This window comes from Amphibalanus amphitrite, unplaced genomic scaffold, assembly GCF_019059575.1.
Source record: "Amphibalanus amphitrite isolate SeventyFive unplaced genomic scaffold, NRLGWU_Aamphi_draft 000791F_arrow, whole genome shotgun sequence".
In the NCBI taxonomy this organism is placed as follows: Eukaryota; Metazoa; Arthropoda; class Thecostraca; order Balanomorpha; family Balanidae; genus Amphibalanus; species Amphibalanus amphitrite.
Genome location: NW_024882285.1, coordinates 77471 through 101659, shown reverse-complemented (window position 1 = coordinate 101659; position 24189 = coordinate 77471). Strand labels below are relative to the sequence as shown.

At 49.3% G+C, this 24189-nt stretch overlaps 2 protein-coding genes across 4 annotated transcripts; one reads left to right on the top strand and one right to left on the bottom strand.

Moving 5' to 3' along the window:
- Positions 1–216: 216 nt before the first annotated feature.
- Positions 217–15227, top strand: LOC122366201 (protein gooseberry-like). 2 transcript variants are annotated; one of them, XM_043338177.1, is made up of 8 exons: positions 217–352; positions 6920–7233; positions 8595–8721; positions 11503–11690; positions 12069–12213; positions 13125–13357; positions 13675–13808; positions 14083–15188. In XM_043338177.1, exons 1-8 carry the CDS (start codon positions 286–288, stop codon positions 14192–14194), a joined length of 1320 nt encoding a protein of 439 aa, XP_043194112.1. In that variant the 5' UTR covers positions 217–285; the 3' UTR covers positions 14195–15188. The 2 variants fall into 2 exon arrangements, with proteins under 2 accessions (XP_043194112.1, XP_043194111.1); XM_043338176.1 differs by having other exon boundaries at positions 218–352; positions 13672–13808; positions 14083–15227.
- Positions 15228–20695: 5468 nt separating this feature from the next.
- On the bottom strand, positions 20696–23012 carry LOC122366229. 2 transcript variants are annotated; one of them, XM_043338224.1, is made up of 2 exons: positions 22932–23012; positions 20696–22329 (listed from the first exon to the last, which is right to left on the bottom strand). In XM_043338224.1, exon 2 carries the CDS (start codon positions 21689–21691, stop codon positions 20975–20977), a length of 717 nt encoding a protein of 238 aa, XP_043194159.1. In that variant the 5' UTR covers positions 21692–22329; positions 22932–23012; the 3' UTR covers positions 20696–20974. The 2 variants fall into 2 exon arrangements, with proteins under 2 accessions (XP_043194159.1, XP_043194158.1); XM_043338223.1 differs by having other exon boundaries at positions 20696–21585; positions 22932–23007.
- Positions 23013–24189: the final 1177 nt, after the last annotated feature.

Below are 24189 nucleotides of genomic sequence, written 5' to 3'. Positions count from 1 at the left end.
AAACATCCAAATCGCACGAAAATCATTCATACCTTTTATTTTCCTGTCATTTTCCACCGTCATTAGGTCGACCGGAGGCCCCGCCCCTTCGCGCCCGGCCCGCCAATCAGCGGCGAGCGGCCGCCACCAAAGGGACCGCACAGGAGGCGGCGGCGGTGGCGGCGGCGGGGAGGGCGGCCGGCGTGCGCCCGACGGCCGACACTGAGCCGACGACACGGGACATTGCGCGGTGGTGGCGGCGGCCACAGTGACAGCGGCGAGCTGGAGCACCAGGGCAGACACGGGATGGCCGTCTCCGGGTCTTTGGCCATCTCCAACATGAGACCCATCTTCTCTGGATACCCGTTCCAAGGTGAGGGTGCGCAAACAGCGGTGGTGCGGTGGCGGCGGCGGTGGTTGTTGCAGGGGGCGGTAGCGACCGGCCGACCGGGCGCACATGGACGCTGACCAACGGGTGGACCATGGTGACCCGGTGCCGCATCGATTAGGACGCGTGGAATATCGAGGTCAGCGTGGTATTGAACGTCTTCGGAAAACTCTACAAATGTCCCACGAACGTGTCGACAAGTTGTAATTGCAGAAAAGTTGTAAGAGCGTGTGGCGTCTGCACTTAGCCAATCATGCTCGAGCAGAGACAGAAGGGCTACGGGTCGGGTCGAGGCGAGTCGCCGCGCTGTGTCGCGTCGGGTCGCGTTTGGCCAAGTCAACTCGAATCCAGTCGTGAGTGCTTGAGCGGCGAACCGAATCAAGTCTGGCTGCTTCCATCCAGCTGAGTCTAGCTGGGCGGTTCGATGGTCCTCAGCGCAACGGGTCCGTTCCAGGAACAGAAACTGACTAATTGGTACCTCCTTAATGAGCCCTGAGCGGTGTCGGCGGACACTTGGCACGTGAAGATTGATATACGGCGAGGCGCCGGGGTCGCGGAAGGCGACTTCGCCCGTGCATCGCTCATGAATGACCGTGTATAGCTGGATAAGTACCATGAGGACTGAGGAGTGACTCAGGACTACGCGTAAGTCACTGTTCGCCAGACATTGGGTGTGACCTGGGATGGAACCTATGGATGACCTCGTGGCTTGGGGTGGTTGATGACAGAGCTGACTGAATTATCGGTGGCCTCGCTAATCCCTAATGTCACCAGTAGCCTGCCAGCTTTGTTACCATGCAGACAGATCAGTCGACTGGCAAAGTTTGCGACGATTTCGTTCAAAAGTACCTTAAATGCGTTTTTTATATAAAAACCGATATTGATTGCAAAGGTCACCGCGTATACTATGCAACGCAGGCGAAGAAGGCACATCTGACTTTTTGGGGCACACCTTAGATTGGAACACCTTATTAAGCATGCGTATTTTAGAAGGTTGCATTGTGGTTTTTTAGCTTCTTCTCCGGATCTTTCTGATGTACATACATAGGAAATAGGCATGAGAGTGTGATATTTGCTCCAGACGAATCATTCACACATAATATTATTTTTCATTACTGTGTGGAAGTTGAAGCGAAACGATGAAAGATAACCAGAATAAGGCTAAGAAGAATTTCCTTTAGATGAATTGCCTGCATGATCATTAGTCACCACAACCCTCACATTAAGTTAAATCATAGACGTGCGGATTGGCTGTTGGCCGGTCAATGGGTACTTGGTGACTCAGTGAACTGCACATTTATATGCATATTTATTTGCTCATCTAATGTCGACACTGCAATTATCTCTCCTTTGACGAGCATGCACCGCCAATATGCTAATGTTGCATGATCAATGCCCAAATCATGCAGAAAACAGATGCATTGGTGGCCAATATCCAAGACATGAATCAGATGCTAAAAACAACTGGTATGTAGACAAAAGCCCATCGCATAGTACTGATCTCAGGCAGCTTTTGCCAAATTGTCAGGGAACTCAGATATGTTTTTCAATAGAAAAACACAATTCTAAAGAATAGTGTTTTAACTATTGACAACAAACCTTCGGTTACCATTGCACGAAATTCATTTACTCAAATACAAATTTGCTGTACGAAACTGGAAGACATGGATTACTGGACACTGGACAGATATGGAATTGAATAAATGAAATGTGTGATAAGGCGTCCTCTCAGTCATCCATGAACCTATATGTAGGCATCAAGCTACCATATAGCACCTCAAAAGTTGATTTCAATAGCGCTAAATGACGCCTTCATCTTCCTGACACTATGAACATTGAAAGATAAGCAAGTAATAGCCTTTGGCTCATTATATAATTGACAAAAGAAATGGAAAAGAATATATGTGCGATATTTCGTGTTCGACACTTTTTCATGCACTGAAAAAGTGCCGAACACGAAATATCGCACATATATTCTTTTCCATTTCTTTTGTCAATTATACAATGAGCCAAAAGCTATTACTTGCTTATCTTTTAATCATAATGGGGCTCAACGCAATTTTCAAGGAAACCCTCAATATCATTCACTATGCTATTACTTGCTTATCTTTCAATGTTCATAGTGTCAGGAAGATGAAGGCGTCACTATGAACATTGAACAGCATTAACCAGCGATAACAACCAGTATAACGCCTTTTGCGGCGACTAACGGAGCGAGCGAGAGGGTGACCCTTGCACGTGCGAAATTTCGAGGGGGTACTTCCAGCTGACTTGTGCATGGCACCCTACTAACTGATCTCTAGCGATGTGCCAAATTTGAGCACAATCGGCCCAGCCGTTCTCGAGATCTGGAAGCGGCACCCTGCACGTGCGCACGTGCAAAATGGGTCCCAACTGACTTTTGCACGACACCCTACTAACCGGTCCCCAACCATGTGCCAAATTTAAGCGTCATCGGTCCAGCCGTTCTCGAGATCTGGAATCGACCCCTGCACGTGCGCACGTGCAGCAGCACCCCAACTCTGGCACATGGATGTGCATTGCCTAGTGGGTGCCTACCTACATGCCAACTTTCAGCGCAATCGGCCAAGTAGTTACCGAGATATTGCAACAATTACAAAAGTGACACCTCTTCGTTTTGCACGTGGCACGTGCATAAGGGGTCACCCACATGCATCGGGAATAGTCCAATACTTGGTAGAAGGAATGAAGCTACCCTACAAAAATTACCGCATGTAAATCGGTCAAGTGGTTGCTGAGATATAAGCGTCACAGAAGCGTGACCACGGCCGGCCGGCCGGCCGGCCGGCCGCTCATACTCAGAAATTTCCGTTACTCTACGTAAGACTCCGCTCGCTTCGCTCGCTCCGTAACCAGAGCTCCAAACAGCTGGTCAAAAGTTATCGTTGATATCACATTTCATTCATGAACTTCATCGCAACCCACAAGTTAAGTCCCAAAAGAACATTTAGTAATCCCAAAAATGCAAACATAGGTTATTGCAAGATGGAAAGGTGTGCAGCTAAATGCGAAAGTTAGATGCGTATAACTGCAATTTAAATCGACGGTGGAATGAACAAATCACACAATGCTTTCATATTAGGTAATGCGCCAGAGAATTTCGACGGTTGGTCTTATTGCATGCTTCCTAAAAGTCAATTCATCAAGGAATTTAATTGGAACAGAACCGTCTCATGAACTGAGACACTCTTTGATCATAATGAAGTGCCTGTGTATGTAGGCATGCTTTTCAGCTATCTAACCACGTTTGAAGGACGAGCGCATATGATAAGGCATAAGAGCATGGGGAGAACTTATTTTGTCTACATGACAAGGTGATATAGTACGCTAAGGTGGAATGTATGGAGGCTTTATGCTTACATCCATTGTAGAACGACAGAAGAAATGGTGGCAACATAGAACAATTAATTCTGTGCAAGCCAGTGTTACTTTAAAGAATGCCAACAAGTATGACTCGGGCCACTTGACGGAGCATCTCCACCAGCTCTAGCCACTCCGTCCAGTCCCCGGCTGTAAGTCAGGAGGCCTGCCCGCCCTCCTCCAACTCCCCCATGTCTAACGTCCAGCAGCACCGCAGGCGCCCTCCGAGATTACACCGCACAACGCGCCAGCTCGGCCGTTATTGTTATCAAATCATTAGCCCGTCTCCTGTTACGGCACGGTGCTCAAAACTAATTGAATCCAATTTCATGCGTTTCGTTTTTCAGCTGCCGTTCTGATTGCAGTGTGCAACTGGCGCGGGCTGGTCAGTAGGGTTGAGATGGGCGGTCGGTCGGCCCCAGTGAGGTTCAGGGGCAGCGCGGCGCGATGAAATAGCTCGCCACACGCGCGCTAGCCGTGACGCGGCATTACCGGCGAGACTGGGACAAATCTGGCGGCGGCGGTGGGTAATAATTCTGGTAATTACCGCACGGGCTACCTGATCATTAGACCAGTGCGCCCCCGATTGGCTGCCGAGTTATTACACAGTGTCACTCGGTCCTTGGCCAACAGATAACCGGCTACGCGTGTGGCGAGGCGTGAAAAAGGATTTGTAGAGAGAAATTATAGTGACCTAGGTGTCAATTGACTACCCGGTGTAAGATAGGCAGTTGATTCACCATATAGCAGGTGTAAGGGGAAGCATTTATGTATAATTGACGAGTTGCGAACTTGCACAAGACGGTGACACGGATGTCGTTTGTTTTTCGAAGCGAATATTTTTTTGCAAAGATTATGAGCTGAGATGCTACGCAAATTATGGCGTCCTAACCGGGAGGTTCGAGCCACCCACCCCTGTTGATCCTAAATCAATAAAAAGATGCTTTCGCTGAGTTTCATCATCTATAAGTTTTATTTTTGTCGCGCAAGATTGAAAATTTAACTTCAAATTTCATCCGCACAAAAAATATGATTTATTTTATTTCATAGTGCATGATTGAGTTTACCAAAATCCATATGTGCCCAAGTGACTTCCACGAAGTAAGCTGTTGGCCGCTTATGCGGTTCCTGGGCTCTAAGGGAGATCAAGGTAGATACCAGCTGCGAGTATTGTTCTCAATGTCGAGAAAAGAATATGAAGCATGGCACCGGCCAGTACCTCCCGGGCCATGGCCCATTCCTCCCGGTCCGGTGTATTTTGCTGGATCGAAAAAGCACATTATTTATTGAAAGTTATCTCGAGAGTGACAAAATAGTTTATTCCAGATGCCTAATATCAGACACACTTTGCAGGCGAAAGGCAATTTCACGTGCACAGAGTGAAAAACCGGGTCTATAGCCACTGCCCACTGGAAGAAAATTGCCTTTTCACAAAACCGGCCCATATCTCCCGGGTCTCCCCTACATGGTTAGGGACCGGTTAGTAGGGTGCCGTGCAAAAGTCAGTTGGGACCCAGTTGGCACGTGCGCACGTACAGGGTGCCGCTTCCAGATCTCGAGAACGACTGGGCCGATCGCATTCATGATTCAAAGTTGGCACATCGCTAGAGACCAGTTAGTAGGGTGCAGACTGCAGTGCACAAGTTAGCTGGAGATACCCCTTCGCAATTTCGCACGTGCAAGGCCCACCCTCTCGCACGCATCGGTGGTCGCCCCAAAAGGCGTTTTACTGGTTCATATTAGCCGTTTTCACGACGGTCATCTGGTACGCATTTGGTGCACAGTTGGTGCAGATTAGGTGCAGATTTGGTCAAATTAGGTTCAGTGTGTCTCTTAGTAGCTATCAGCTAGGGTTGCACTAATTGCTTATATGCCTGGTTTGTCATCTTAACAGAGCGCATCATCGATTAAAACACTGAAATAAATTCATAAAATAAATGTTACAGGGAGTTTGAGAAATCCGTGAGTTTGCAAACTCCCGAGGGAGTTTGCAAACTCACTGACCGGTCAGGGAGTTTGAGAAATTCCACAGTGGTTGGGACAAATGAAAACAAGTGTGCAGCATGTGAGTGGCATACGTGCCATCTATGATGTTAAAACAAAGGCAGCTAATTGTAGGGCATAACCGTCGCACGCTGACAGAAAGCTTGCAGATCATATGCACTATGCACACCATACTTTTCATTTTAAACCGTTCAGTGACCTAGCCCAAACATGTAAGTGCCGCCGCTTTAGTATACCGCCGTTAGTCATACATGTATTAAGTTCACGGCCCAATTGTATCCGTTCCACAGAAGTGTGGCTATTCCAGAGTCAGGCTCAATATATCAAAGTAAAAACAGCTCAGTTGATCATTTATGCTAAAGCATAGGCACACGTCTGGGACACTTGTGTGGAACGGATCTATGTATTGTGTGGGACGGATTGTGTGGGACGTGAACTAAATAAGTGTATGACTAAATGAAGCGGCAATACATGTTTGGGCTAGATCACTGACAAGTTTAAAAGCTTAAGTAGGCATTTATGGTATGCAAATGATCTGTTAGCTTTTAGTCAGCGTGCGACGGTTAAATAGGCCCTTCAACTAGCCGCCTTTGTTTTAACATCATGGACGCCACTCACATGCTACACATTTGTTTTTATTTGTCCCAACCGCTCTGGAATTTCTCAAACTCCCTGACCGGTCAGTGAGTTTGCAAACTCCCTAGTGAGTTTGCAAACTCACTGATGGGTCAGGACTCACGGATTTCTCAAACTCCCTGTAACATAAAGATATTTGCTGTAAAAGAGATTAGGTTCAGATTTGGTCAAATTAGGTGCACTCGCCGGATAGCCCGTCGTGAAAACGGCTATTTACATGCACGCATATCATCTGCTGTAAATGGCAGCTCAGAGAATTTTCGAAAAGGACGAGTGCTATGTGTAAATTGGGAGTCAAGTCACATTTTGGCCGCCCCTAGGCCTGAGTCTGGCCCTCTTGGATGACCCGCTAGTGCGTATACCCAAGCAAATGTGCAATCATAGGGTTAGTTATAGAGGAACAGTGCAGTTATAGGCCCTTGCGTTTCCAGATCATGCGGCTTCTGAAAAAACGGTCATCAGGCGAAAAGTCAAAACTTACCCCGACTGGCCGTACTGCTTCTAACCAGTCGCCCCCTCTGTCTCTGCCAGGTCAGGGTCGGGTCAACCAGCTGGGTGGCGTGTTCATCAACGGTCGACCGCTGCCCAACCACATACGACTGAAGATCGTCGAGATGGCGTCGGCCGGGGTGCGACCCTGCATGATCTCTCGGCAGCTGCGCGTCAGCCACGGATGCGTCTCGAAAATCCTGAACCGCTACCAGGAGACGGGCAGCATCCGGCCCGGCGTGATCGGCGGATCGAAGCCGCGCGTCGCCACGCCAGAGATCGAGAACAAGATCGAGGAGTACAAGAAGGAGAACCCGGGCGTCTTCAGCTGGGAGATCCGAGACCGGCTCATCAAGGTGAGAGTTACGTCTGGAGCCCGGTGAGATGGGTGAGATCGGTAAAGATGGTTCAAGGATTATCAGGTGCAACTCGCGCTACCCTTGATCGCCACGACAGGTCGACAAATGGTATTACGAGAGTTAGACTTGGCTTGGGGCATTCAGGACATCTGTCGTCAATGTTCAGGTTCTTTAGGCTTTACTGATAAAAAGATTCAGCCTACATCTTTTGTAAATGCTTCTTGTGGAATGTGGGGGGAGGGGGACAGTTTGGGCAGAGACAAATTGTATGTTTTCGTCTTAAAACCAGCAGCTCCAGCCATCATGCTCAGTGATCATTGCTCACTAACTGAAGAGGCGGTACCTTAGGTGTTTCAGCACGAACACATTTAAATTTGAACGATCTAGGTCGCGTGAACTCGATGCATATTTTCAGTTCGGTTTTTGTTTTATATATAGAAATGACACTGTTTTTAGACAGGCATTAATTTATAAATTTACGTGTTTATTTTGCCGAACAGCAGTAAAAGAGCGTTGCATTATGTTTCATACGTTAGTTCATGCTTGATTGGACTGAACTCTCATAATGCTCAAAATGAATTGGTGTTTTGCAAAAAACAGATTTGATCAGTGACATTCCGGACTCTACATAAGTCTAAAAACAGTGTCATTTCTGAAGTTGACAGATTTAAAAACAGATTTGATCAGTGACATTCCGGACTCTACACTAACATTCACATCACAGTTCCACCGAACCCCTGCAGCTCAGCACACCCACCTGTTCTCTTCTCTCCTCGCTGTCCGTTAGCCGTCGGTGGGAACGCGAGGTCGCTCGGGACACCTCTCCCCAGCGACACCAACGCCCACGCCAAATCCACCCCGCCGCCATTATCGCCGCCACGGACCGGCCGTTACATGGACCCTCTCTGGCTCAGCAGACCCGTAGAAAAGGGAACGTCACGCCGGCGGGCCATCGGCGCTTAACGACAGCCCGGCCGACTGTCTGAAGCCGATGCACTCGGGTTTATTTGTTGGGGATGCTTGATGATATTGACAGGTTTATGTGGCCGCAGGGAAGCTTGTTCTCCGAATGGTCGGGCTCTCTGACTGATCTGGGCCTTAGTTTAGGACGGTTTGTGCAACTAATTAGGGTCTTGCTACGACACATGAAGTTCCGTTTCTCCGGGTTACTGGCCTACACCCTGTTTGAAGACGGTCTGTTTGGCTGCATTATCGCGTTTTTTTATTAAAAATTAACCGGATTAATCCGTGCGTGACTGACCTGTGCCCTGTTCCAGGACGGTCTGTGCGACCAGTTAGGGTCCTGCTGGGACTCAGAAGGTTTGCGCCCTATGTGACTGACCTGTGCTCTGTTCCAGGACGGTCTGTGCGACCGCAACTCGGCGCCCTCCGTCAGCTCCATATCGCGGATCCTGCGCGGAGGACCGGCAGGGGACGAGCTCAGGAAGGACCACAGCATCGACGGCATCCTCGGAGAATCGGCAGGTCAGTCAGCCATCGGATTTGTGTTGGACTTGAAATATTTTCGTTTACCGAGCCCTCTTGGATTTATGTGATTTGGACACAAATGCATTTGTGAAGCCCACTGCCAACAGCTTCTGGTAATGGCTTCTGGTCAATACGGCATGACAGAAATCATCCATGATTCTGTGCTCAAAAAGCTTGTGAGACTCCATAAGCTGCATTGAATTAAATTCGACGAAGACGATGACGGATTTACATTTATTTGCCCGGTTCTTCTCTAACCCATGAGTAAGAAGCATAACATAATTTTCCCGGTATTGAACGTTTCTAGTACCTCTTATGTATGCAATATATGCACACTCAGCTGACAGTTCCGACAACCACCGGTATTGCCGTCACTCCGTGACCCCGTGTGCCGCGTACGGAGCCCGTGGCGCAGCTCGCGGCCTCTCTGGCGGGCCGTAAAGCTCAGTTCACACGGCGCCGCCGATCCGCTCTGTCGCGCCCGTCGCCAGCTGCTCTAACAAAGCCGCGGCTAACAAGACAGCCGCGCCGCCGCCGCCGCCGCCGTAAACGATACGACGCGCCCGACTTGCAGCCGGCGCGCCGCCGCTCGTCGCCGGCAATCCCGGCTCATCACGTGACCTGTGCGGTCTGTGCAGCGGGCCGGGGCACGTGGCGGCGGCGGTGGCCATCCCCAGTCTGGTCATGTGCGCCGGCAGTTTGTAACAGCGCTCCCCGCTGCTCCACCGATGTCGAGAGGCCGGACCGCCGTGCGCGCGCACACCGGATATTAATTACGTCGGCGTGCTGCGGCGCGGCGCGGCGGCCGCGGCGCGGGCGGCACTGGTGGCGCGCGCGCGGCAAAAAGCGCCGGTCGTGGCCGACCGCCGGCGCGGAGAGGTGTAATCTAATTAGGTGCCTGGGTGGCGGCCGACTTCTGAACGGGCGGCGGCTGATTTTTCACATTCCTGGCAGCCTCCTGGCGAGCATTCCTCACAGTCCAGTCAGGTGTGAGGTGTGAGGTCCGACCGACCGCAGCTCGCCGGGATAGGTGGTCAGGCGCGCACCACCGGGAGGGCTTATTCAGTTCTGATCGCCTGCTCTGTGGATGAGCGGCCACACTACAGCTCTGTCTCAGTGTAGAGGCCAGGCCTGGCCAGACCCACGGCCTGAAGAACAGAAGGTTACCGATTCAGAGGCGTCACGAACGTATGTCAGTGTTTGCGAAGATAAAAATGCCTAATAAAGACACAAACCAAGTTAAGAAACCATTGCTTTTGTGTTTTCTAAATGAATGGCCCAAGATCGGCCTAAATCTCACGGGAACCAGACCAGCCAGGAGCTCGTCTAACAGGCATCTTTACGTAACAGCAGGTCAGGCTACGTCAATGAAATCGACTCACTTAGCGGAACCATAGTTTGCACTTTGCCTTTCAGAGTTTCCAGTTTAAGCCCAAGACTGACAGTCGATTTTCAAACGCTCCACCCTTTAGCAGCAAAAAGCTGAACTCAGCTCTTTGCAGCGATTTGCAGCGCCGCACTCACTAAACGGTGCAATACATCATACGAATGCTGTACAAAGCCGACGGTGAACAATGGCTCCCAGCGAAATATGAGCTCCGAACAGAAGGGTTGATGAGTGGGGAAGGGACCGGTGAATGGTGGCTGGTCGAGCGTCCCGCTCCAGACTGGGATGTCGGGTGCAGGGGTGCGCGATGCTGCCATGCTGGTGGAACGGGGGACGGGCCCGTAGGACTGACTATGGGAGGGTGGAGCGAACGGCCATTTTGGAATCAATGGTCACGAGCCATTTAGTTCAGTTGACACGGACCACAGCATATATTTGGATGGCTGATTTATATCAAAGTTATGATCATAGAAGCTCTGCTTCTTTGACAATTGTGTTATTTCGTAAACTGATTTATGACATTGAAATGGAAGAGAACCGCTAGAACTCGACACTACGGTGATTATTTTCACAGATGATAAGTGTCCAATGTCCTTTTTCTGCTGTCGAGTAGAAATCATACACCGATGTTATGCAGCAATGCAGTTATGCACGCAGCTCGCGGACCCCTCCCCTCCTCCCGGCCCTCCCACCGCCCCCTCGGCGCGTCGGCCGCCTGCCGCCGACGGGAGCTCCCATAAATCTGTGTGTCTCAGGAGGGGGTCGGCGGGGCGAGCCTGGCGGCCGCGCGGCCCGGTTAATGCCACTGCGCGGACCCCACGCACGCCGCGGCGATCCTTCACTCGGCGACGACAGCCGCACAATGTTAATTGCCACGATTTAAAATGTAATTGAGTGCCGGCAGAGCTGCGTGGCTGGACCGCCGGTCCGCGCGGGCTATTTGTCTGCGAGTGACCGCGCCGGGGTTTCGGTTTCTTCCGACTGGCTGCGGTTCGGTTAGGCTTTCATTCCGGTGCAATTAGTGGTGTTTGAACAGCTCGGATTCATTACGCACGGCTCATTGGCCGTGAGAAGGGGAGGGAGCGGCGGCCTGGAACGTGTACGGCGCACGCGCCGGACAGACGCCGTCGGTCGTCGAACCGGGGTCAAGTGACAAGGTGGCAAACAGACGTGTCAGCTGTCATCGAATAAAAACGAGCAGGGAGCTAGCCGCCGAGCGCAGCCGATCCATTGCATCTAAAGTTTTGGATAACGGTGGTGGCCCTCCTTCAGTGGTGACCCATCTCCTAGACGACTGTAACGTACCCCAGGTGACTGAAACCCACACCTCTCCCATTTGATCGTTACCTCTCCAGACTCCAATAACCGTTACTGACCCATTCTCTCCCCAGGTGACTGCAGTGACACGGAGAGTGAGCCGGGTCTGACTCTGAAGAGGAAACAGCGCCGATCGCGAACCACCTTCACCTCAGAACAGGTCGAGACGCTGGAGAAGAGCTTCGAGAAGACCCAGTACCCAGATGTCTACACACGCGAGGAGCTGGCCCAGAAGACCAAACTCAGCGAGGCCAGGGTCCAGGTAAGGCGACACAGTAAATTGTCTCAGAGGAGGTTTTGTGGTTAAACGGTTCGGCTAAATCGCCATGCTAAGAAAATTACTTATGGTTATTTATACAATTATCATTTCGCTTAAATTGGTTTAATGGCTTTTGATAAGCGCTTACTTATTACTTAGATCCTTCTTTTTATTAGATGTTTACTTAACCCATCAGTTCGTAACTACTTAGCCCTAGCCCCCACAAAAATTGACAAAAATAAACAGACGATAAGCCAAGGTAATTTCAAACGCTGGCATACGGATAGCATACGTTTACGCATAATAAATGCTGACCGTACTGTGGCACAATCGTTGACAAGCTGGCTGAGCTGATGCCTGACACCATCTCCCCGTTTCCAGGTGTGGTTCAGTAACCGGCGGGCCCGCTGGAGGAAGCAGATGGGTAACCAGCAGAGCGGCTCGTTCGGCTCGCTGGCCTTCCCCGTGTCCTACACAGGCGGACAGTACGGCGGACTGGCGGACACCGGCGGACAGCACGGACACGGTGGGTGGGATGAGAGAGAGAGAGAGAGAGAGAGAGAGAGAGAGAGAGAGAGAGAGAGAGAGAGAGAGAGAGAGAGAGGAGAGAGAGAGAGAGAGAGAGAGAGAGAGAGAGAGAGAGAGAGAGAGAGAGAGAGAGAGAGAGAGAGAGAGAGAAGAGGAGTAGAGGGACATGAGACGTGTTAAACGAAAAGAGACAAGTCACGGATTGAAAGAAATATGAAATTATGACATTGACATCGAGATGAATCTGGATGCTGGACGGAGCATTCAATGCCACCTCTCTGGTCACTTGAATAGCTTGTGAGGAGGGAGGGTGGGGAAGGCGATATGGACAGATAAGTGTCCACACAGCGCCATCTCACAGCGGGGTGCCCCCTCAATGGAGACTCCCGGCCAGACGTTTATGAGACGCTGAGAGGCGTAAACGTCGCCGCCGCGCTGCTGGCGAAACAGATTTTGTTTGATCGTAGAACACTTTGCAGAGACACCCAGGAGCAGAGACCTTACTTTCTTTAACTTCAACCTTTGCGGTACAATTTTATATTATTTACAGAGCATTATGTTGACATTGCCAAAGGCGATTGGAGCGCGACAAGAAGCGAGAAACGTACTCACTGGTATGGCATGGTGTCAGAGATATTTGCACGGCACTGAATGGCTGTTGTTGGCAAATCAAGAACATTTTTCACCTTTGTTTGTGTCCTATGGTGAAACGCCATATCTTTTGTGCAAGTATTTTTTTCTCTGCCCCTTCTAAAGAACCAAAATGTGTTGAAAGTGACAGCTCACTGAAATCCCTGAAGTTCTGCGACCGTTCGCCGCTCCGGGCCATCTCCGCCCTGTCCCTCCCCGGACCCATCCCGCGCCGCCCCCCTCAGCACTCAGCCCTGACCCGACCCGCGCTGTCCGCAGACCCGTCAGCCTGGAGCCGGTCGGCGGCCGCCGGGTACGGGCCGTCACTCCTGCAGCAGCAGTCGTGCTCCAGTGGCTTCCAGACCTTCCCGGAGGCGGCTGCGGCCATGCCCAGCCTTCAGACCCAGGCGGCGCTGCAGACCCAGATGGCCAGCCTGCTGGGGTCTGCCGGAGGCACGGGAGCTGCCGCGGCAGCCACCGCTGGCTACGGCGTCCAACAGGGCACCGCGCAGGTGAGAAGATCGGAAGTTCAGGGAGATAGGCAGGTCAGCGCGCAGTTAAAGACCTGTAAGTCATGAGAGAAGCGATTGGGTAGCTGCCAGGGTTCAGATGGCGGATCGGCTCAAAGGCCTCTGCAATCTAGTATGATCCTGAGGGGTTAGCTTGTTGGGTTTCTGAGGGTTCTATCTTTTCTGTTCTATCTCACATGAACTAATCTGCTGGTCTGATCCTCCGACCTTGTGCATATCATATTTTTTCGACGCTGCTAATTGTTAAGTGCTAATAGTGTTGATGGTGCTGACAGCGCTCTTGCGTCTCGTTGCAGCAGTCCTCAGTGGCAGCGGCGGCCGGCTGGAACTTCCACAGCAAGGAGACAACCACGACGGCCCAGACGGTGGGGGCCAACTCCAACCCCGCGGCGGCCGCCTGGAGCCACTCCTTCGGCGCTGCCGACAACTACAAGTGAGTGCAGATCGAGGGGATCATCTCAGATCAGTCATCATTATCAATGGGCAGATTATCTACAACTGCTCGTTGAAATGCCAAACGGTATGATGATATGTTTTGTTGCTACAAGAAAGTGATAGGGTGGATTGCAGATGGGATTCAATATCGTATAGCTGGCTCATTGAGAGGCCTATTCGTGCCTTTTCCGTTTTATCTGCAAAGGTAGAAAGCGGTCGACACGTTACAAAGCTAACTTGCATCTAACTCACGATTTTCTTTTTTCTTTCAGCGTGGGCTCCGGCAGCGAGTTCCTGATGTCGCCGCACTACGGCGGACAGTTTCCCGCGAACGGCTACAATCACCACCAACAGCTAAAGCAGCGAGGGCTCGGACTGTTCTAATCGACTGCGACTTATACAGCTATTCACAAATTATCATTACACAGTGATTCTGTGGAGTCAGAACGGACAGATCCAGCCGTGAAGTGAGACGGTCGTCACAAGTGTGTGCTGACATATTGCTCGAATATATTGCATTCTGGCGAGCAGCGGCGATTTAACTGCCCGTGCGCAGCTCATTCCAGCTGTCGAAGGGTTCTACGGTCTCTACGTGAAACCTTTAATGTTAAACTTGCCTTTCAGTATTATGCCTTGCTTCCCAAAATCTCGGATGGTATTATTGTATGATGCTGACATATCGCCTCGTGTGTGATTGCGTACACTCCTATAGACATTGGTGAGACGTCCGTCTGTTTTTGTGTTATTTGATGCATTGATTCATTGTGCGCTATTATTTTGTTGGAGTGCCATATCTTTCTATATGTCGGGCACTGACTCTCCGGCAGAAGTCCACCTATAAAGGTTCCCGACAAGTTTGGTTGCTTCTTTTTGCTGCATGCACTTTATAAAGGCGCATGGAAAAAATAAAGCCGACATCTTTCAATACGATGCGTATCAAAAGGTCGGCTTATCGTATTCATTCCCACCATTATGCAGATATATCTGGTCAAATAAGCGCGGCGTGATCTGGCTTTGTGCAGCTGTGCTATGGCCAACCGATGTGCCAATTATGGTGTATGAAATCGTCATTTAAGTGTATATGTCTATTTTGCATTAGAGTTGTGACGTGCATTGCGAGTTTCAAGGCGTGCTGCTTCCTATGTGTCCCAGTTGAAATATTTTCACCACGCATCTAAACTAGCGAAATTTCATGACTTTTCGGCAGATACTGTTTGACTAATCGTTTTAACAATCCTCATTTCCTGTTTGTTAACAGACTGTAGGTTACATAATATGACTTGAGCTTGAGGTGACCATTGTATGCCGTGCATTGTTTTTTTTTTCTTTGCGTTATTGCATAGTAGGTATGAGTATTGGAAGTGATAGTTGCCTTTTGCGGTTCCTTGGAAATCAATAAAGGTAAAAACAACATAGGTATGTGAATCTTATCTGGAAAGAGATGAGCTGGGGACATTGAAAGTGGCGAGTCACAAAAGCACAGGTGCGGTCTCTGTTCTTTTCTATTCTATATCCGCTTGTCGACCAATGATTTATGCCCTTTTCCGCTATCTTATCGTAAACAAATGAGAGCGACCAAAAGCTGGTTTCTACGCAGTAACACTGATTTAGCTATGATTTATGGTACGCACCTACTGCTAATCCATATTAGTTATCTAGCAATTACATAATGGATAGGGGAAACCCGGGAGGTATGGGCCGGTTTTGTAAAAAGGCAATTTTCTTCCAGTGGGCAGTGGCTAGACCCGGTTTTTCACTCTGTGCACGTGAAATTGCCTTTCGCCTGCAAAGTGTGCCTGATATTAGGTATCTGGGATCAACTATTTTGTCTCGAGATAACTTTCAATAAATAATGTGCTTTTTCGATCCATCAAAATATACCGGGAGGTATGGGCCATGGCCCGGGAGGTATGGGCCGGTGCCATGCTTCCTATTCTTTTCTCGACAATGAGAACAATACTCGTAGCTGGTATCTACCCTGATATCTCTTAGAGCCCAGGAACCGCATAAGCGGCCAGCAGCTTACTTCATGGAGGTTTCTTAGGCACATATGTATTTTGGTTAAACTCAATCATGCGCCATGAAATAAAATAAATAATATTTTTCTGTTCGAATGAAATTTGAAGTTAAATTTTCAACCTTGCGCGACAAAAATAAAACTTATTGAAGATGACAATCAATGAAAGCATCTTTTTATTGATTTTGTATCGACGGGGGTGGGTGGCCCGAACCTCCCGGTTAGGACGCCAAAAGTTGCATAGCATCTTAGCACATAAATTTGCAAGAAAGCTTCCAATTGTCTATCCAGTCTTAATTTGCATGCTTTAAACTTTATGTTAGCATTCGTCTGACATCATAAAACGAGTCTGGTTCAAATTTATCACAAATTTTCTGTATGTACAGTATTTTACTCGAAGAGGGCAAAAACGCTTTATCACCGCTCATTGCCAAAGAAGACTGAGGAAGATTTTGAAAATCACGTGGGTTGTATAACGGAATGGCTGCTACCAGTTTACGCTGTCAAATGTGTAAAAATACGCAACACTTCTTCAAAACTGCGATGGCCCATACCTCCAGGGGGCCCATACCTCCCGGGTCTCCCCTACCTGTCTTTCGTCATTTTGGACATAAGTTGTTTAATGTTTACACTTCCGCCCTCCAATACATAAGGTCACTGATGAATTAATGCAAACGGATAGCTAATAATTTCTTATTATACAGTAGCAGTAGTACGTAGTAGCAGCAATACCTAAAAACACGCAAATTTGAAATATTCACGTAGCAATGTATAAAACTATATGAAACTTGCTTATTCGCAAATATCTCTATATCTCTGGCGTGCTGAATCATTAAAATATGAGAGAAACTCTTATCCCGCACCGTAGACAGTGTTAACCATTGCTTCAGGTGCAAAGAGAGAAAATTATCAGATGTCCTTTAATTGATTTTTTAAACGTCCGAACGATTAACAAACTGTTAAACGTCTAGTAGACATTTGGTCTAGTCTGAATAATGTCGTATTTTTTATATAAAATATACTTATTACCTTTAAGTGCCCGAAACATATCGGTGGTAAGGGATAAAATTATTAAATTGTTCGTAGGTAGAAAAATCTTTTAAACGTCTTGCCTGTCGGCTCGACGTTTAAAAGATTTGTTCTACCTACTCGCGGTTTAATATATAGTAAATGAATGTCTCTACCTATCACATATAGTCTGACTCGCTACATAACGCATGCGAACTCACAAATGTCCTTCTTTGAGGAGAGAACGAGAAAAGCGAGGAAGGAAAACCGATATAAATGACCGTATTTGCGGGGGATTAGGAAGAATTCACAACCCATGGGAGGGGAAGGGAGGGTAGCACAACGCGGTACTCGCACTACAAGTCACCTGAGCCGGGGAGTCGCCATTCAGCGGAACGATTACAAACCGCAGCCAGTTTTTTGCCCGCGAGGATTCACAAAAGGGGCAGATATTTTAACGGAACTGAAGAAGTAGAACGTCTTTAAATTGAGCGTATGAAATGAATGGAGTGGATGTGGGACACAGTGGCCAGACATGTATCATATTTAGTGACTTGCGTGTGTTAGAGTCAGATTCAGTTCACAAAAAAGGTCCAAAACGTGTTTCCATTGATGGGCAAGGAATAGCCGGATGTCTCAAAGCATGCATTCATGGACACAATATAAATTGTGTTGTGTTGGGATTATAAAGGCTCAGTGGCATAATACGCTCGATTCCAAGTTCAATTCCGCACCCAAGCGAAAGGATTATCTGGTAACTGATGACGTTATATTGAACAGAATCCCATCCCCCGCTGACTTCCGACGCTGTATAAAGCCGAGGTAGGGGGAAGACGGTGCCTTTCCGTGCCAGGGTAATATACGGCTGGTGGAGGGGCGGCCACCAGTTTCCAGCCGCTGCCACCAGACGGCAGCAGCTGCTAACTCCCCGGTGCCGCCAGCGAGCGACGGGGCCGCCCGTGGGCCGTGAGGCCACCGATACACATTGGTCCCGTAGATGTCCAGTGAGGCCGAAGTTCAACATCCAATACCAGGGGCCAAGACTTTTGGGCATCTGCACACTAATTTTGGTATGTCCATACATTTTGTTTGTTTGTTTGTTTGTTTTGTTGGGTTAGGCCCTTTCGGTCCAATGATACCATTTCAGAGCCGGGAGGATGATAGGATATAGGGGGAGACATTGGTCTGGGCAGGCACCTTAGTGAGTCGCCGGGGCTGAGCCCGTCCAGAGGACAGGCCACCCAGCCCTAAGGCACTCACTGCACCCGGCTACGGGGTGCGCTCCCTCGGGAGCAGCGGTGCCGCTCCAAGGGAGCAGCCCGCAATCCGCATGAGATAAAGTTGCCTGTCCAGCCCGGAGGGGGGTTGCGGCGTGGAGGAGAAGGATTTCAGCATCCTGAGGATAGAAGCACGGAACGGTGCATACATTTTGGTATGTGTACGCGTATGTACTTCAGATTTGATGACTTGTTAGTGCATGAAGATACCTAAATGATTGAATGTCTGGATATGACATATTTGTAGTGAAATAGACGACATTTCACTCACATGTTCCGGTTGGTGTTAGGGCTGCCATCGGCCCACAGAATCAAATGTGGGGACAATCGGCTTTTTCATGGACGTTGATCATTGACCACTGCACTGATCAGATCGCGATCGAGTCAGTCAATTTATAGGGACATATGTCGTCTATCAGAGCGAGCGCCCATAGCGACCATAGTCTATCGGAGCGAGCAGCACCGGAATTTCATTGCTTGTTTTGGTGATAACTGCATTTTATGAGTTGTTTCGTTTCGACCGTTGACGCACGACCTATAAGCTGCTTTTCCCCCTCTCATTTTCTTGCGATGTTTGTTGAAGTAGTAGAAAGCAATAACTAAACTTGCAAGCTACATACAGACCGTTCTTGCACAACACTTTAACACATGCCGACAAGCAATCCAGGTCACGAACACTGGCGGATCTGCAGAAAGGCGATCGTGGACGCTGCCGGCTGCGAGGCAAGTGTGCATACCCCAAAAAAAGTTTCTCCAATTTCAATAACTCCCTGGATTGGATTTCGATTCCTTGCGCACTGCTGAGCAGTTTAAACCAAAATTTTCTTCATAAAAGTTGTTTTGTTTACTTTTTATTCTAAAAACGCAGAATTTTGTCGATTTTGGGTGCCTCGGAGGGCATTATCCCCATCCCCCTGGATCCGCCAGTGGTCACGAAAGGTCGACCCTAAATGACACAAATGTGTCTGTGGTTTTAGATGCATTAGGAAGACTAAGGATTCAAGGTGCAGGATGCACTTTCTGGATAACGATTTTTTTTTTTAGTGGGGAGAAAGCTTAGATAATATTGTTAGTGCTACCACTTAGGTACGTACTTTGCATTTTAAGGTAGGTATCCATTCAGTTCCCTATATTAAATTCATAGATCATCGTTTATCATGTTATTATAAGGCATCGTTTACTGTGTAGAGATAACGAATTGAATTGCATGCTTAATGCTTATGTTTAGGCCAAACTCATAGAAAATTAGGTTATTTTTATTCTTAGGAACATTAGGTCTGTGTGTTGTTCTCAGCTAAAAAGAATCGTTGAAAGCAGAAGGAATGTAACTGTTCAGACGCAACAAATCGATGCATTTTACACCATTTACTCGTGAGCTGATATAAGGCTAAACACCGCGTTTTCCTATAAAAGACCGGGGTCTTCGGCTGTCCCACATTTCCTTTTCCCATTTGTGGACCAAATTGGGTGAGACGTCTAGCGTCCTTTTTATCGGCCAAATTACAAAGCACCCCGTTTAGCGCACCGATGCCCTTGAGCTGCGTCACACCACTCTGAAAGTATCACACCACCAGTTCTAACACGCCCTGAAAGGGAAGGTGCGGCTGTCTCTGCCCGCGGTCGCTGTTTACAAAGCCCTACAGGATCCAATCGACGTGCCGCTGTTGTACGCCTGTGTCGTAGATCCGAAAAAAGGCATCGGAAGCGTCGTCCCACACAGCGGCGGACGCTCTCCTTTCGCGGGTGTCTCCTCCTTTTCCTCTGAATTTTTGTCATTCTGCGGCGGCGCGTTTGACGCTTTGTGCTCCTTTGATGCGCCCTGAATGGCGGCACACCACAACTGTAGCGGTTCGCGTCTGGAAGGCGGCGCGCGACACCGTCGGATCAGTGGCACCGCCGCCGCCGCGCCTCAATGAGCTGCCGGCCGGGCCACCCCGATAGTGTCCCTCAGGGCTCTGCGCTGGCGCCACCGCGATTGTACGCCGCCCAGCCGCCGCCCAGATGTTTACAGCAATTTGACAAATGAAGCAGGGCATAATTTGCTGCGCCGAGATAAATGATCAGGCCGCCTCTCCTGTTGCGGACGGTTTGTTGGTAAATAGTGCTGGCCCATCGCGGGGTTCTTCAAAAAGGCATTCCCGGCGCGCGGCGATCACGGCGCGATTGAGCGTCGGTTTGGGATCGGAGCGCTGATGTCGCGCCACAATGGCCGCAGAAGAGCCGCCGGTGACGGATGGCGCGCAGACGGCGATCGGCCGACCTGGCGGTGTCGCGCGGCGCCCATGGAGACCCGGCCGGGGAGCGCCAGATTGCGCTGTGGGATCTATTAGTCGCTCGTGTGCCCGTGCGTCCGTCGGATTCCACAGATGCCGGTGTGACTGGATGAAAACGGTGAGCACAAAAATGCCAGTTTTATTCCTATTCTGGAGGTGTGAGAAGGATGACTGTGGAATCTTCAGTTGAAGGTTCAGACGTCGAGAGATCAAACATCGAATTAGAGGACTTTGGAGGATTGGTTAACCGAAAACCGAGGGAAGAACCTTGATGTTTGATTATTGAACAGAGAATGGCATAAGTAACTCATTTGTGACGTGACCACTTCATTTATTGCAAATCTTGAATAAAGCTCATTTTCTCAATGTGAGCGACACGATCAAATGCATTCTCATCAAGCCGTATAATGGCATGCATGCTATAGGGCACACACACATAATAAACTTGCAAAATAAGTAATTAGGGAAATAATGCATACAGCATACATATCACAAAAACAGCTGTGATCACATATACCTGGCGACTAATAAGCCAGTAAGGGCAAAACATGTTGCCATGCAAAGGACCGAATGTGTGCGTAAATGTCATTCATCCGATGATGTCCCTCGCAGCTTGCGTGCGAGCCCTCAGCTTACGGAGCCTGTCGATCGTGTACGCCAGGCGATCTCCGCGCGGGGGTGCGTGGTTCACCAGCGTCACCCCGAACACTCCCCTGAACTCGTCCTCGCCGGCCTCCAGCACTGAGGTCAGCCGGTGACCGGCGAACGGGTGGTAGCAGCAGCGCAGCTCGCCTACATCACTGCAGATGCGCGCCGCGCGCCCGGACGGGTTCGGATCGGAGGGCTCGGCGCCGCGGCAGCAGTGCAGCACGCGCCGGCCGCGCCTGCGCTGCTCGCACTGGCCAGTCTGTGTCAGAGTCGGCAGCAGCGGCACCAGGTCAGCCGGCAGCCGCGGGTACTGGTCGCGGCCCGGCAGCATGTAGCAGCAGCTCGCAGAGAGGAAGGAGGAGCAGAGCCGCGGCGCCGGCAGGTTCTCCAGCATCGGCCGGTTGAAGCAGCAGACGAGGTTGTTGCGGTGCGTGCAGCCCTGGAGATTGACCTTGATGCTGTCGTCTCCGACGTCGAACAGAATCGGACGGAGCCCCGAGGCCGAGTAGGTTATCGACGTGATGTTGGTTTCGCTGTCGAACACCTCCTCTCCTGGAATAAGCGCATTATAACGATACGAGGTGCGGCTAAAAAGAAACCGGACTGCTCGTGCTGGCCATAAACTAGGGGACCTGAAGACTAGCGAGACACTTGGCATTAATCTTTAGCATATTGTCGTGATGTGTGCCAAACGGCATCTCGATATCGCAATTATTCTCCTTTCCACAGCTCTTTGTTTTATCGATGTTCGGCGGCCTTGTCATCGCCTGGCTTCTACGATGAACTTCGAAAAAAGAGGGAACATCACGTTCCTTTCCAGACTGGAGAAAAGTCCAACAGAGATGCTGAATCTGTTCAAGGCTGTTAATGGGGAGCAAGTCGTGTAACATGCAAGTGTTTGAATGGCATACGAGGTTCAGCACTGGTCGTGAGGATGTCGGTGATGACCCCAAGGTCTGGAGGTCCATCAACGTCCGCGCGCATGTCGAAGTCGAGGGTGGAGATGACATTGATCGTCTTTTTCGATCATAGGGGATTCGTTCACCGCCAGTTCGTGCTGGAGGTGTACCACAGTCGACCAGCCACTTCTACAAGGAAGACCTGGGACGCCTCATTTCACGAGTCAGGCGCACCAAGTGGAGTTTCTGGGAAGCCAAGAACTGGGTGCTCCATCACGACAACGCTCCCGCGCATTCTGTCATTAGCGTTCAGCAGTTCGTTGCCGAAAAGCAGGTCGCGGTGCTCAAGCACCCTCCTATTTGCCAAACCTCCCTCCCTGTGACTTTTGGCTGTTCCCTGAAATGAAAAACATCGTCAAGGAAACCCATTTTGAATCAGTCGAGGACATCCAGACCGGAGTGACCAGCGTCAGCGTCATCAATAAAACAAAGAGCTGTGGAAAGGAGAATAATAGCGATATCGAGGTGCCGTATGGCACACATCACGACAATAAAGATTAATGTCCAGTGTCTCGCTAGTTTTGGGCCCCCTACTTTATGGTCAGCACGAGCAGTCCGGTTTCTTTTTAGCCACACCTCGTAAGATAAATACACTTATAGCGATAATTTATGGTCTTGAGCTGAACTGCCAGGGAAATAAAAATTGCAGATATTCATGGCTGTAATATGTACAAGAAAACTAGCAGTCACTTGCAGATATATTTTCTGTTGCCAACCCAGAACATATAACAACAAAATATCTGTTACCAAAGAAGAAAAAAGCAAGACTGGTCTCACGCGAGAGGATTATATTGCCTCCATTATTAACAGATCTATGCAAAACTGTTACGATTCCTACATACCTACATTTAATTCATAAGCTATCTCTTCCAACGCAAGGCAACACATTCAGCTTTTACGCAGATAAGAACCGAGTGAATTTAAGAAATTTAAACTAACCGGCAGCGGCGGCCAGAGCCAGCGCCTGACCGACGATCAGCAGTTTGACGGCGCTCTGGAGCTCCATGGCTGGCAAATGATGTCTGCTCTGCCACAGCGCTACGTTTATATACCTGCATGTACTTTTCCTGGTAGTGCGATGTGGGTAAGATGTAAACAAGTAGTTACTGCATGACCCCGGGTGACACTCTGAGAACTCCCAGTGTTGTTGCGTTCCACAGCTGAGTGTGGAAACCCCAATATGCACGGGACGGTATAGCGCCTGAATGTTTAGACGATGATGGGTTAGGTATGTTATGTTTCCGGTAGTCCGTGAGATGTGTTTGTGCATTTGCCTTCTATGAATCATTTTGGGTTTTACGGAATGGTCGCCATCAGCCAGCTCAAGCGTATGTAGTATGTACTTGCAGACACTGATCCATGTCTCAGCTCGAGCATTCTCCGTCTTAGACAAACCGGTCATTGTCATGTTTCCGTCAGTTCCCCGGTTCCTGACCTGATATACGGTAAGGAATATCGAGGACATTGAGTTAGAGCCTGGGCAATTAACAGAATTCAGGTGTTTGCACTGCAATGATCCAAGTGTAACGTGCATGGTTCACAGACTTTTTATTCGATGACAAGATGCGAAGACACCCCTCCCCATGATGCTTGTTTCTCTTGGTCTGACCAGCTGCTAAATGGAGTGAATAACGAACCAATGAAAAGCGATTAGACGCATGCTGCATGACACATGTCAAGATTAAGTTTGGGTGAAAATGTCTACAAATGAGTGATAGAATTTTTTAACAAACATGCACATTGCACGTGCTACATATGTCATATATTTATAGGACAGACTAGTCTACGCGCCGATTAAAGTACCTTACACGTTACATATACACAATCACATGGCTCAGCTCAGCATATTGACTGGAAAATACATGCAAGATCTATGAACATCCAGAAGTTACTTCCGATGTCTGCGCGCCGGGCTGGCCCGTTTTGTGAAGCAGGCTCGTGCACTGTGCGGGCTTTCCATCTGCCGTGACGAAATTGTCGGAATTGAGGGTTAGCCCGCACGGCGCTGGACACGGCTCTGCAATGTGTCTATCAAATATCGATAAACATTGAGAACGTCTTGTGGTCTCTAAACACGTGTTTTCCAGTCGAATGATTGATGTAGGTGCACTGCCTATGAGCAACATCCAGTGGGGATAATCAGACGGCTCATTCGCCCCTGTGCCTTTCTCAGATGCACACGGGATTCTATAAATCT

What these genes read in the sequence shown, in the direction of transcription:
- LOC122366229 (XM_043338224.1), bottom strand. Translation starts at nt 21,691, where the DNA reads ATGCCAAGTGTCTCGCTAGTCTTCAGGTCCCCTAGTTTATGGCCAGCA.
- LOC122366201 (XM_043338176.1), top strand. Translation starts at nt 286, where the DNA reads ATGGCCGTCTCCGGGTCTTTGGCCATCTCCAACATGAGACCCATCTTC. An exon ending in CATCCTCGGAGAATCGGCAG is followed by an intron (nt 8,722 to 11,502) that starts GTCAGTCAGCCA and finishes TTCTCTCCCCAG; the next exon opens with GTGACTGCAGTGACACGGAG. An exon ending in CGGCGGACAGCACGGACACG is followed by an intron (nt 12,214 to 13,124) that starts GTGGGTGGGATG and finishes CGCTGTCCGCAG; the next exon opens with ACCCGTCAGCCTGGAGCCGG.